Below are 12,398 nucleotides of genomic sequence, written 5' to 3' on the forward strand. Positions count from 1 at the left end.
TGTAAAAGCTCATGTACCTCGACCTGGCTCAGCGACTGGCAAAAGCAAGTATTACGTTCAGCTAAGTAATTCCGCCAATTTCTGATCATTCTGTTGGATGAGAGTTTGACATACTCGAATCTCGTGCGCTTGTGAGCGCCATTGACAGAGAGGCGTCAGTGCGAGGAAAAAACGAGAGGCGCGCTGGTGGGCCTGGTCAAGTACAAAAGATACACAGAGAGAGAGTCTGTTCCGTTTTTTATGTATCACGTGGAAAAGAACACGTTCGTTTATTTCTTTCAATTAATAAAAACTTGTTTATCGTATCGAATCTACCTGCAGTGAGACAATTAATATTATCCACTTCCTACTCCTAAAAATAACAACACATTCAGTCATGATTGTGGTGCCCTAGACTCCGCTGAGTGTTCGACGTCGGTGGCCGCCGTACACTCCAAATACACTATGGACCTCGATAATTGCAACCGCGTGGGACCGGAAACGCTTCACACTTGCAGAAATCGAAGGTGTGCAAGCCCCGCCCATGCTTACAATGCGCACATAGGCCGTGTTCGTAAGTTGACTGCCAGTACTAAAAATTCCCTAGGACAGAGACAGAGCTGTTCATGAACTCAGTAGCACAAGAGAGATGAAAGATTGCTGACAGTACTGTCAGTCAATTTTCGAACATGGCGATAGTCGCTGACAGTGCCGTACTAAGTTCGAGTGTCACGATTAGCGCCTTCTTGCATATATATATATATATATATATATATTGTGACGGGACGCCTGGCTGGCGTACCGACACCTGGGGTTCAGCGCGTGCCCCCTAATATTTTGCTTGGTAAACCCAAGCCAAATCTAACCGCCCACTCGATAACCCCGCCATACACCGGGAACCCAATCAAATCACACGATTTACCGTACCCTTTCTTCAGGGAACGCAACCAATCTCTATCCCCGAAAACGGCGTAACTAGACAATAAGAGTATATAAGACGAGCGCAAACGCGAATCTAGTAATCTATTACCTATTGAGCAACCGCCAGGATAGATTATCGAAGACTTCCACGAGAAGACCCATACTTCCCACATCCACGAGGAGCCGGACACCAAGGACCCACGATCAGGAGACGTGGAGTACCCGTGCAAGGAATCCTCAACACCACTTTCCATCAAAGGAGGGCATTCAGCGTACTAATAAATCCTATTTGTTTTCAATAAAATAAACTCCTTAGGTACCAGGGAGCCGTGTTTGAGTGAAGAACAGCATTGCGTCTGACCTCATAGCTCAGATACGGTGATCGTCTCACAATCTCCCGACCCGTAGGTAGGACACCTGAACCCGTAGAGAGTCACGGTCATAGCGACTGAAAGTCTTAATACAGGTGAAGGTACATTTGCGTAGAATCCCCTTGCCTTTAACTACCACGCTAGTAATATCCAGTCTTGCCATACGCAAACTGAATCACTATCAAAGTCCTTCTGACTACTGTGCTATCACTCACGTAATATTCTGTTTCAGTACTATCTAAACGAATAATTACAATATCAAAATCAACTTTCAGCGACGATTCCTCATTATCAAATACCGTCCCTCTGACGACCAGGCTATCACATAAATAATATTGAGTCTACCCATAGGTAAACCGAACTACCATCCAAGTCCTTCCGACTACCGTACTAGCACACGAATATTATTCTGTCTTAGTTCACACTAAACAAATCATTATCCATCACCAAAACCGACTAGTCAACGATCCAGAATAATCAAATACCGTCCCTCTGACCAACACGCTATCACGCAATTAATAGTCAGTCTTGCCGCAGGCAAACTTCATGAATATCAGAGCAAATAAGGAAGAACTATCCCTTCCTGAATTATCGAAAATCTCTTAGAGATTACCAGAAGAATAAGTTCACAACCTTTCATCCTGTCTCTTATCCCGCCTCACGGGAACAAAACATTGACGTATCATTGCTATATTTCCTTTCCCGAAATAAATAATTTCGCATCACGAGTCAACCTCTCAGAGCGATCTATCTGTGCGTGCTTCACACTCACAGATCAAGTTTGACCCGCAACCGTTTACACGGCCTATGATGATGGGTCTATTCCACTCGTGCCTGTGCACATGAGGGTGAGAAAACAAATTTTGAGGCTATCTCGAAAAACCAAGTTGGAGTGGTCAAACTATTCGGGCTGTTCCAGGAGTTAATCACACAATTAACAAGAAGTTGAGGTAAACATGAGAAATATTCAGATATAGCTGTATATATCAGAAATTTTTTTTACGGGATATGTGGTCATATTCACTGACGTATGATCTGATACGACTATATAGAAACATACATGTGTATACATGACCATACATGGTCAGGCATGGCTAATTTTTTGTATATGATCAGATATGCTCGATCCATATATGATCATATGTGATTATTTTTTCCCGGGAAAAATAAATGAATCCATAAAATAAGTACAGTTTTGCAAATAGACTGAATTAAATACCACTTTTAAGCCTTCTTACTCAATACTTCCACCAGGATCAGCAGATATATCACATATAGCTAACATTCGATGCGGCAATGCTGGAGCCCCTACACTGGTGGGCAACCAAGGCGTATGGGCTGGTCTTAAGAGATTCTTTGCATCGGGTATAGTTATCAATTTTGGAGAATCAAGAGCCCAATAAATCCCATTAATAATCACAGATGCATATGGAGCAATCTTTTTACTGAACGTAGATATGTATTGTTCTGGAAATTTATCATATTCCTGTGGATCAAACCCGCCGCCTTCCTTGCGCTCCAAGTGATGTCGTCTCCTGACTTCACAGGCATATATTTTGTTTATATCTGAAAGAAAAAAATGTATCAACGATGTATTCTACATTGGACGTTTTATTTCAAATCTATCGAAAGAACGCAATTCTATTTCTAGCCTCTTCCGGTTTCTTCGGCCTTTTTTACAATTCAAGTAGAGTACTGATAGGATCTCATTCGATGTTTTAAAAATATGTACTAAATGAATTTCTCTCTGAATCCATTATTTTAATTATGTTTTCACCTCTTATCGTTTTTCTAAAGGGTATAACACTTGACAATATGTTTGATATCAAAAAGTATTTATTACAAAAATTAAAAATATTGCATTTCGCCATCCAAATGTCAGGGCAAATTTTTTCTCGGTATTCTCACTTTTGGAATAACCAAGTGATGGCAATTCGTGCCGATAAGTGATGGACTCTGTGTTGAATATCTCAACTGGGCGAACCAGTTCAGCGGCTAGCTAAGGCTGCCCCTCTAGTCTTCATGTTATTATTGTAGATAGAGCAGGTGAGATATAGGTGTCTTTGTAAGCATACCTAAAACTTCTTTGGTGATTGCGGAAGTATCACTTTTTTCATGCAATACAAGTTGCCATTTTGATGACTATACGTAGTCAATCCACTGGACTATAATAATACTGGAGCGCTCACTACGGCGACGGGGGTTCCGGTGAGAAAGATAGCTCATTGTCAGACGTGAAGTGCTCTCTTTCTACTAGCTACGGCACATAAGCGGGACAGTCTAAACAAAAATGTAATGTTACTAATTTACAAAAGAAAACACGTGCGAAAGGGGCACTGATCTCCAGTGCACAAGCTTTTTGAAAGACTGTATCAGTGCAAGAGAGACGGTACTTCACGTCCAAGTTGTCTCCCTTTCCGAAAAGCCAGCCGTATACCGAACCATACAGTGAGTGTTCCAGTATTATTATAGTTCAGTGAGTCAATCACATTTTTTAATATGCGCGGCAAGGGAGGGGGGTGGGATGACGAGACTCGGTTATCTCTCTCTATCACGCTCTACTCTACCCTATCTCGTTCTCTCAGTATCTGCCTCTCTCTCCTTATCCCATCGACATCGTACGTCGCTCTTATGCGATGTCGTTCATCTGCTAATTTCCATATGCGTTCTTGGGGGCTTTCGTTCATGCCAGGAATCGTTCTCAGAACCTTTGTCCCTAGACTATATACAATCGGCCATTCTATTGGTCCGTCTTCGATCTAGCATGGGACGTAATTCGTTCAGTTTCGCTCCAACTTTCGCTCCGATCCCACTGCGGGTCCAGGCGCAACTGACTCCCAATTTGCTTGATCGCCCCGGCCCTCCCTCTTTTCCTTGATATCCGACGCTAATATAGCCCACAGCAAATACCGCCAAAACATGAATGTAGAAATTCCGAATTATCTCGACGCCTAGGTACGGAATGAAACTACACTGCCTTCAAGAAGCAATCAATATTTTATTTTCCTAAGCGTACAAACAGCCGAGATATGCCTCTTAGTTTTCATCAGCAGCATCAATATTATTTTACTTTTTGAACAATATGTATAACATATTACCCATAGGTTTGATATTCTCGATGTGTAAACGACTGTTCTTCTAGACACGAAACGGTGACGCATGTCAAGTAGTCAGAAAGAAATAGAAAGCACCCCGCGATCTTCTGTCTCTATTTATTCGCAATGTGACATTCCACAAGCTTTCCTGCTCTGTTTATAATAATTCTATGGGACCTTTACGTAAACGGCTCGACGGGAAGAGTGCTTAGGCGAAGATGGCTGCGGTATATAATTCTTGGCTCCTTTAAAATCGATTTAAATTCAGGTAACACGATTAAAAATTACATCTAGTCGATCAAAATATCGAGAAATAGTGTATTTCACACTGTGATCTGTAGAAAGTTTCCTAGTTCAATTGCGAATCCAGTCTTGTAGTTTGTGCGCATGCGCAAGTATCATGGCGTGTGTACCAGGCGGCTAACGCCGCGAAATTGGTAAGTAAAGAGACGGAATCTAATCAGGTTTGTAAAGTTAGCACCGTAAGTGAAAATAACGGTTGCAAACTACGTTAGATTATTTCGCGAGGTACGTGTACGAAGAATTACACTCGATTTCGTTTGTGCGTTCGTTCATTTTTGAGAAAAATAAAAACGAAAGAAGGATGCTGAATTTCAGCACTACAATTTCAAATACCATATTACATATTTAGTTTTGCAAATTTCAGAGATCGTATCATGCCAATCGTTTGCGCGATGTTTGCGCGATCAGCACCCAATTTTGTTTATAATGAAATCATAAAGATAAGTTAAAAAAATTATCATTTCTAAATCGACCATAGTAGGCACGAGAGTTACATACTGCGCAGGCGTCACTGGCGCATGGCGGGCCGATTCCGCCCGTTTCGCTTTCTGAACCTAACCTAATCGTGAAAATTATAACGAATAATAAAGATAGTGCTTTCCAATTACTTGGGAATAATTTAGATCTTTTAGTAGGTTTGCGCATCGCTTAAATATGAATCACATCACAACGCGCAACGATTCGACTGCTCGCCTTTGCATTTTATTAAAACCTTTTTATTAACTCGCTTTCTAGTCTGTTTGTCCGTTCGGTACAAATTTTGCAATCGATTTTAAACTAACTTCCCGATGAGCTAGAAACTGGAAATTTTAAATATATCCCAGAACTGGATGACAATGCAACATTATTTGTTTGTATAGAAAAATTTGAGAAAAAAAAAATTCGAATTGTTCCGACGCGGACTCGAACCCTGATCGTTCGATTCCTTTTCCACTTTACCCCGTTTTTTAAACGGACTAAGAGTATAAAATAATGTTATCCTAGCTCTATACAAATTTATAACGGCATACAGATTTAAAACGAAAAACGTGAGGCGCATACAATAGATAATAATAAGGAGTGTAGGAGTTCATAATTTTTCATTAATCCTCGAAGTTTTCTACAAGATTCTATAAAAAAAAATTGAATCTATTTCTAATCTGTAATGTTAATTGTTGGATGGATGAATGTTTGTCGCACCTGTACCTCCCGCGCCTGCACGCACCGTGTTTGCAAGGAAGAAGCTATGGTGTGATCGCGTGGCGAGAGGTGGCGCTGAGAAAAACAAAAGTTTTTTTCCAGGCCCGTGTGTCTCCTGTGTGTGTATACGTTTGTCGTAGTCTCGTGATGTGTTCTTGTCAATAAAATTAAACTTTTTTAAATCGATAAACATCAGCGTTTCAATTAATTCTCAGATCGATGAAACTATTCCCTCTGGTACCCCACAAATCTCAACAGGTTATGGGCCCAATAGTCTTGAGAGGAAAGGAATATTTCAGTGTTCAATTGTGAATTAATGCGTTGGCGTTGGTTCGGCAACAGGTCGGTGGCATCACGAGGCACCTGGCAACTAATTTTTTTTTAGTTTTTCCGAGGGCGATAACCTGGTTATTTGTTGGATCGGATATAGCGTGTGCGGTAGAGACTGTGAAAAATGTTGGACATAATATCGGCGAAACATATTGAAAAACTGGACGGAACAAATTTCCCGACGTAGAAATTCGAGATGGTGGCTAATTTGTTTAGGGCAGCGCGGGTACACATCGTGATTGAACGGCACGGAAGTGTTAGCGGCGGATGCTACGCCGACGGTAAAGAACACGTGGGAGGAAAAGGATGCGAAGGCGAAAGTACTAATCTCGACGACTCTTGGAAGTTCGCAGTTAATTTCATTGATAACCTATAAAACAGCCAAAAAAATGTGGGACGCGCTGTGTAGTCAATGTGAACAAAAGTCAGCGTCAAGCAAGTTGCTTCTGTTAAATAAACTTCATACGTATCGATTGGAATCGAGTGACACGGTGGTGCAGCATGTGTCAAAAGTAAAGAACATGGTGTTGCAGTTAAATAAGGTCGGTGAAACTATGTCCGATGCGACCGTGATGGCAAAAATTCGTTCTGGGTTGCCACCAACGCAGACAGCATAAAAATCGGAAAGCGATCCTCAAGAATTCTTTTCAAAGATCGCCTTTAGAATTATGAAAAAGATACCTTCAATATATCCGAATGAGGAAGTTTACTATGAGAATCAAAAGGATATCATTATCTAGAAGCTCCTAAATGAGAAATCTTATACATATTTTTTAGGAGATATCTTTCAATACTCCGAATTTTATATCAGAAAGTCGTCTTCTTGAAGACGTTAAGAATATGAATTTAGTTCTCGCGAACCATATATGTCGGTGCACGATATTCTGGACGCACTTTCTCGCGCTGTGATGTTTATTAATAATGAAGAACATTTGGTTTATATTTAGTCTAAGCGTATTTGTTAGTATTTAGATTAGTCATAGACCCGTAGCCTGATGAGTGGCATAAAGGAGGGTGCGAGACGCATACTCTGAGAGGTAGAGCCTTTTGTCGAACGTAGCCACAGTCCTAAAAGATGCTGTTTTCAAGTGGCAGTTGCATTAGAACAGAGCTAGAGATCGGTAAAGCAATGCAGAACCATATTGAGAGAATTCTAAAGGCAGGGTGGATTCGCTGTCGCATTTCCTAGTACGCGATGGCTAATTATTAGTGAAATAGAGACAGACTATATTGGAGATAGAGACATTGTTAGTGATTCAAGACTATGATTTGTATTATTATTATTAGTGATTAGGTTGATTAAATTAAGTGTGAACAAGGCTTCAGCAAGAGTAACCATGGACTCCCCTGGGCCACGTTCCCCTAAATATATATTAGAGTGTTTTAAAAAAATCGACTTTTTTTAACAGCCCCATTTTATACACAGTTTTGAACAAAAACAGTCCAAGGCATTTTCGTTTGACGCAGAAATAAGAAAATGGCACGGATTTTACAAACTCGCCCTCCTCAGAACCAAATTTAAAAAAAAAATCTTTTACAAGAATAAGACAGAAAAATAAAAATATACAACTTAAAAATAGCTTTCATAAGAAGCAATTCACCAAGTGAATGCGACTTAACTTGTCAGAAAAGGTATGCAAGCATATATGTAAGTATGTATCACCTGGTATGCGAGAATTTTTATTTTTTTTTGTATGATAAAACTTGATGTGGACATGACGATAAAAACAGATTCACAAAATAAAATTTAATAATCAATGCTACATTACGGTTATATATGTTGAAAATAAAATTTGAATGTTGGTTGGGTGGACATGCCGCCAGAGCGCGCGTCTCGCGCGAGACGAGAAAGAATGACTGATGTAACTCTACTGTGATTTCGTGACACACGCTTTTTCTGGGTGTACGTGTGCACGCTTGAGCCTTAATTTTTTTTTTTTTTGCTCTCTCACTGGCTTCTTCCGGTTTTGACATAAGAGTTCAACATGAATACGTGTATCGAGCGAATAATCCGCTGTAATATCTGGAATAACAAATATTATTCTGAATAAAACTGATTAAAACAACAGGTTATGGGCCCAGGAGCGCCATTCAAATAATATTTTCGTGCGAAAAGTTCTTTTTCTTGTTTCAATTCAAGCGATAAAAATTGTCAAGCGTCTTGAGGTTAGCCAGCCTCGTGCAACAGTGCAAAACAAAAAACCCAAGATGAACAAGGAAAGTGATCTCTCGGGAATCGAGAAGCTTAAAGGTCTCGAAAATTGGAACATTTGGAAATTTCAAGTGCGAGTTCTCATTCTCGCAAGCGGAGCTCTCGACGTTACCACCGGGGAAGCAGCAAAACCGGAGCCAACTCAAGGCATGGTCGGAGATGTCTTGACTGCGTTCACGAAAAAACTCAAGGAGTGGCAAAAGCTCGACAGTTTGGCACAAAAAACGATAGTCACAACGGTGAATCAGCAATGTTTGATTCATATAATACATTGTCAGTCCGCACGACAAATGTGGGAAAAATTGCACGAAATTTACGAGAGCAAATGCGAAACCTGGAAGCATATGTTAGAACAGCAATGGTATTCTCTCGGTCAAGATGCCGCTGAAGATATTTCAACGCATATTGCAAAGATTCAAGATCTCGCGTGTAGATTAAGCGCACTTGGAGAACCGGTGTCGGAGAGTAGAAAAAAACAAAAATTCTAATGACTCTTCCACCGTCCTATCAGTTTCTTGTGACAGTATAGGAGTCAACGGTGCCGGCTGAGCGTACCTTGTCGAACCTGACAGCAAGACTCACAATGGAAGAAATTCGTGCCGGTGGGAGCGAGAGTCTAGAGAATAATGCTTTCTCGATGAAAACCAAGAACAAACAAGCTTCGAAGGGCAAAAGGCCAGGAAAATGCTTCAAGTGCGGGAAGACCGGACACTGGAAGAACGAATGTCGTTCGAAAAAAGAAAACGAGTCGAAATCAGATAAAAATAATAAAGAGCAAGAAAACCGAGGCAGTGCTATCATCGGTGACATGGTCACAGCATCCGCACTGCACGTCGGAGGGTCTTCGGAGGAATTGTTTCTCGACTTCGGTGCGAGTCAGCACATGTCCTCGGCTTCCACTGGTTCGTCAATTATAAAAAATTTGTTTCGCCAATACCGGTGAGAGTTGGCAACGGAAATATAATTTTTGCTCTCGGAACCGGCAAAATTGACATTCTCTCGTATAATGGAAAAAAGTGGAACGAAACCATTTGGCTCCTGTACTTTACGTGCCGAAGTTGAAGTTCAATCTCTTTTCAATGTCATCGGCTTTCGACAAAGGAGTCAAACTCGAGTCGGACAACGAGAGGTGTGAGCTACGCCAGCGAGGGACTACAGTCGCAGTGGGTGATCGGCATCAAGATCTTTACAAGATGAAGTTTAAACCCTTCCAAGGAACGACTTCGAGGGAATATAATTCAATGGAAAAACAAGCTCACATCAGCAAGAGTGAGTCGTTGAAAATTTGGCACGACAGTCTCACACATCAAAATATTCCACACGTGCAAAAATTTCTTAAGCGATGGAAGATCGAGACCGAGGCTGATAAGAATTGGTGCAGCGAAGATTGCGTCTTGGGTAAGATGAGCAAAAAACCCTTCGAGAAAAGTCAGTCGCAGGCAAAGGAGCCGGATGAGTTGATTCATGCAGACCTATGCGGACTGATGGAACACATATGAATTGGCAAATCCAGGTATTTTCTGCTCATTAAGGATGATTTCTCTCATTATAAATTTTTTTTTTGTCTGAAAAATAAATCCGAGGTAAAAATGCACTTCGAAGGTTTAGTCAAGAGAGCAGAGACACAGTTGGGAAAAAGGATAAAAACCCTCAGGACCGATAACGGGTTGGAGTTCATCAATAAAGAGATGAAGTAAATCATGTGGAATAATGGCATAAAACATGAGACGAGTGTGCCCTACACACCCGAGCAAAACGGGACAATCGAGCGCGAGAATAGAACCATCGTGGAGGCAGCTCGCAGTATGCTCTACTCAAAATCAATGGATCTCACGCTGTGGGTGGAGGCAGTTCACGCGGCAAATTACGTGTTAAATCGAACTGGCATGAGCAGCGTGAAAGGCAAGACGCCCTACGAGCTCTGGTTCGGACAACCGGTGAAAAATATAAATTTCAAGGTATTCGGCACAGAAGTGTATACCCATGTGCTGAAACCGAGAAGGAAAAAGTGGAGCGCTAAAGCCAAGCGGGGAGTTTTTGTCAGGTATAACGAATGTACCAAAGGCTATCGGTTGTGGTTTCCGGATCAGACAAAAGTCGAAATTTTTCGAGACGTCAAGTTTCTTGCTGAAGATGGTGTGCTTGCCGAGGGCGAAAAATCTCTCGAGAAGCACAGTGTGACAGAAACGCATGTACTCGAGTATGACGAACGCGTAGAAAACTCCGAGGAAAGTAACGACGAGGAATCTCGAGACTCAGAGGGAGATAGCGATGAAGAACGAGAAGATCAGCGTGAACCAACACCAGAGCGTCAAGAGCCTACCGATATCAATGCTCAAAATAACGTCGAGGAAAATCGTGAGCAAGTCAGGCCACAACTTCGTAACAGGCAAACCCTGCAGAGGCCAACTAGATTCGGATACTTCAAGTTTGACGTGGATAATGTTTTTCTTGCGGAGAGTCAGGAACCAAAAACATACGAAGAAGCGCTTAGAGATGAGAATTGTGAATCTTGGACAGACGCAATGGAGACTGAGATGGATTCCCTGCGGAAAAATAAAACCTGGGATTTGGTAAAACCTCCTGCAAATAAGAAAATTCTCCCGAATCGCTGCATCTACAGGTACAAACCGGCGGCGAATGGTCAAAACGGAAGATGCAAGGCGAAATTGGTCGTCAAGGGGTTCTCTCAGATTCCCGGAATTGATTACGAAGAGACATTCAGTCCCGTCGTAAAATTCGGGTCGATTCGGTCGGTTCTAGCCGTTGCTGCAACATCAGAGATGCAGTTGGTGCAATTTGATGTCAAAACGGCCTTTTTAAACGGCAATCTCACCGAGGACATTTACATGGCCCAGCCGAAGGGTTACGAAGACGGCACACAGAAGGTCTGTAAAGTTTGAAAGGCCCTGTACGGCTTAAAACAAGCGGCCAAGTGTTGGAACCAGAAATTTGTGGATTGTTTAAAAAAATTTGAGTTGCAGGCAACCTTGGCGGATCCTTGCGTTTTCACATTTCATAAAAATGGCGGCACGTTAATACTCGCGATATATATCGACGATGGTCTCGATGCCTCGACGTGCAAGACAGCAATCGACAAACTATTGCACCATTTGGCAAAAACATGAATTAGGGAAATATAATTCCTAGAAATGAGTTACCCCCACCCGCGGACCGAATTCTGACTGAAAATTGAGACCAAAACACAATTTCCACGGGCGGACTTATTCAGAGGTTCGCCCCCGATTCTGCGGTGTGCGACGATGCGTGACGATTCGTGAAGTAGGGGGGGGGGGGCAAGTCTCGAGCGAAGATTAGGGGAAGCGGACTTATTTGGAAAGGGCTTATTCAGAGGTTGCACTGTATTTCAGAAAAGGATCAGAAATATTTCAAATGTAATGAGAAATCACCGAAATTTTCGAAACTTTTCATAAATCTGTCAATTGCAACGTAACATTTTGAATATTTCCGAAACGCTTCGAAAATGTCTCAACTGAAACATAACATTCGAATACTTCGGAAATATTCTGAAGACACGCTTAGTGGAAAAAATTTCACATTTTTCAACAATATTTGAAACATTGAACGATCAAATATGCCGTTTCCGATATTTCTGAAGTATTTTAGACATACTTCAGTTTTCATTAATTTGGAAAACTTCAGTGAAAACCATATTCTTATAATACATTACCCATTTAAGATGCTGTGCTGAGAGAGTAAAATCTTTTAGAATAATCAGTTATTTTATTACTGCTAAATTTCATCATTGCTTCGGCAGACATTATGCAGAGAAAATTTATCGGTTAGGTCGTGCGACTAGTAATGAAAAAATCTCTTAGAGCATATATACCACTTACGGTAGCCTCGCGTAGAGAGAGAGAGAGAGAGAGAGAGAGAGAGAAATATCTCGGTTCAAATCTGGTTTAATTACTAATACGAAGTATCACAGCAGACTTCAAATATGGATTTTAATTGATATCCAGAACCAAAGATAGGTTACGATAACCT

General features: G+C 41.3%; 1 protein-coding gene across 4 annotated transcripts in view; it reads right to left on the bottom strand.

Annotated features, from left to right (window-relative positions):
- Positions 1-12,398, bottom strand: part of LOC124175823 (alpha-aminoadipic semialdehyde synthase, mitochondrial) — a 48,233-nt gene that overhangs the window by 15,987 nt on the left and 19,848 nt on the right. For all 4 annotated transcript variants that reach the window (XM_046556392.1, XM_046556391.1, XM_046556393.1 and 1 more), the window contains one exon: positions 2,510-2,837. In XM_046556392.1, coding sequence (XP_046412348.1) covers positions 2,510-2,837 — 328 coding nt within the window. The remainder of the gene's footprint in view (positions 1-2,509; positions 2,838-12,398) is intronic.

The sequence above is a fragment of the Neodiprion fabricii genome, chromosome 2, assembly GCF_021155785.1.
Source record: "Neodiprion fabricii isolate iyNeoFabr1 chromosome 2, iyNeoFabr1.1, whole genome shotgun sequence".
NCBI lineage: Eukaryota > Metazoa > Arthropoda > Insecta > Hymenoptera > Diprionidae > Neodiprion > Neodiprion fabricii.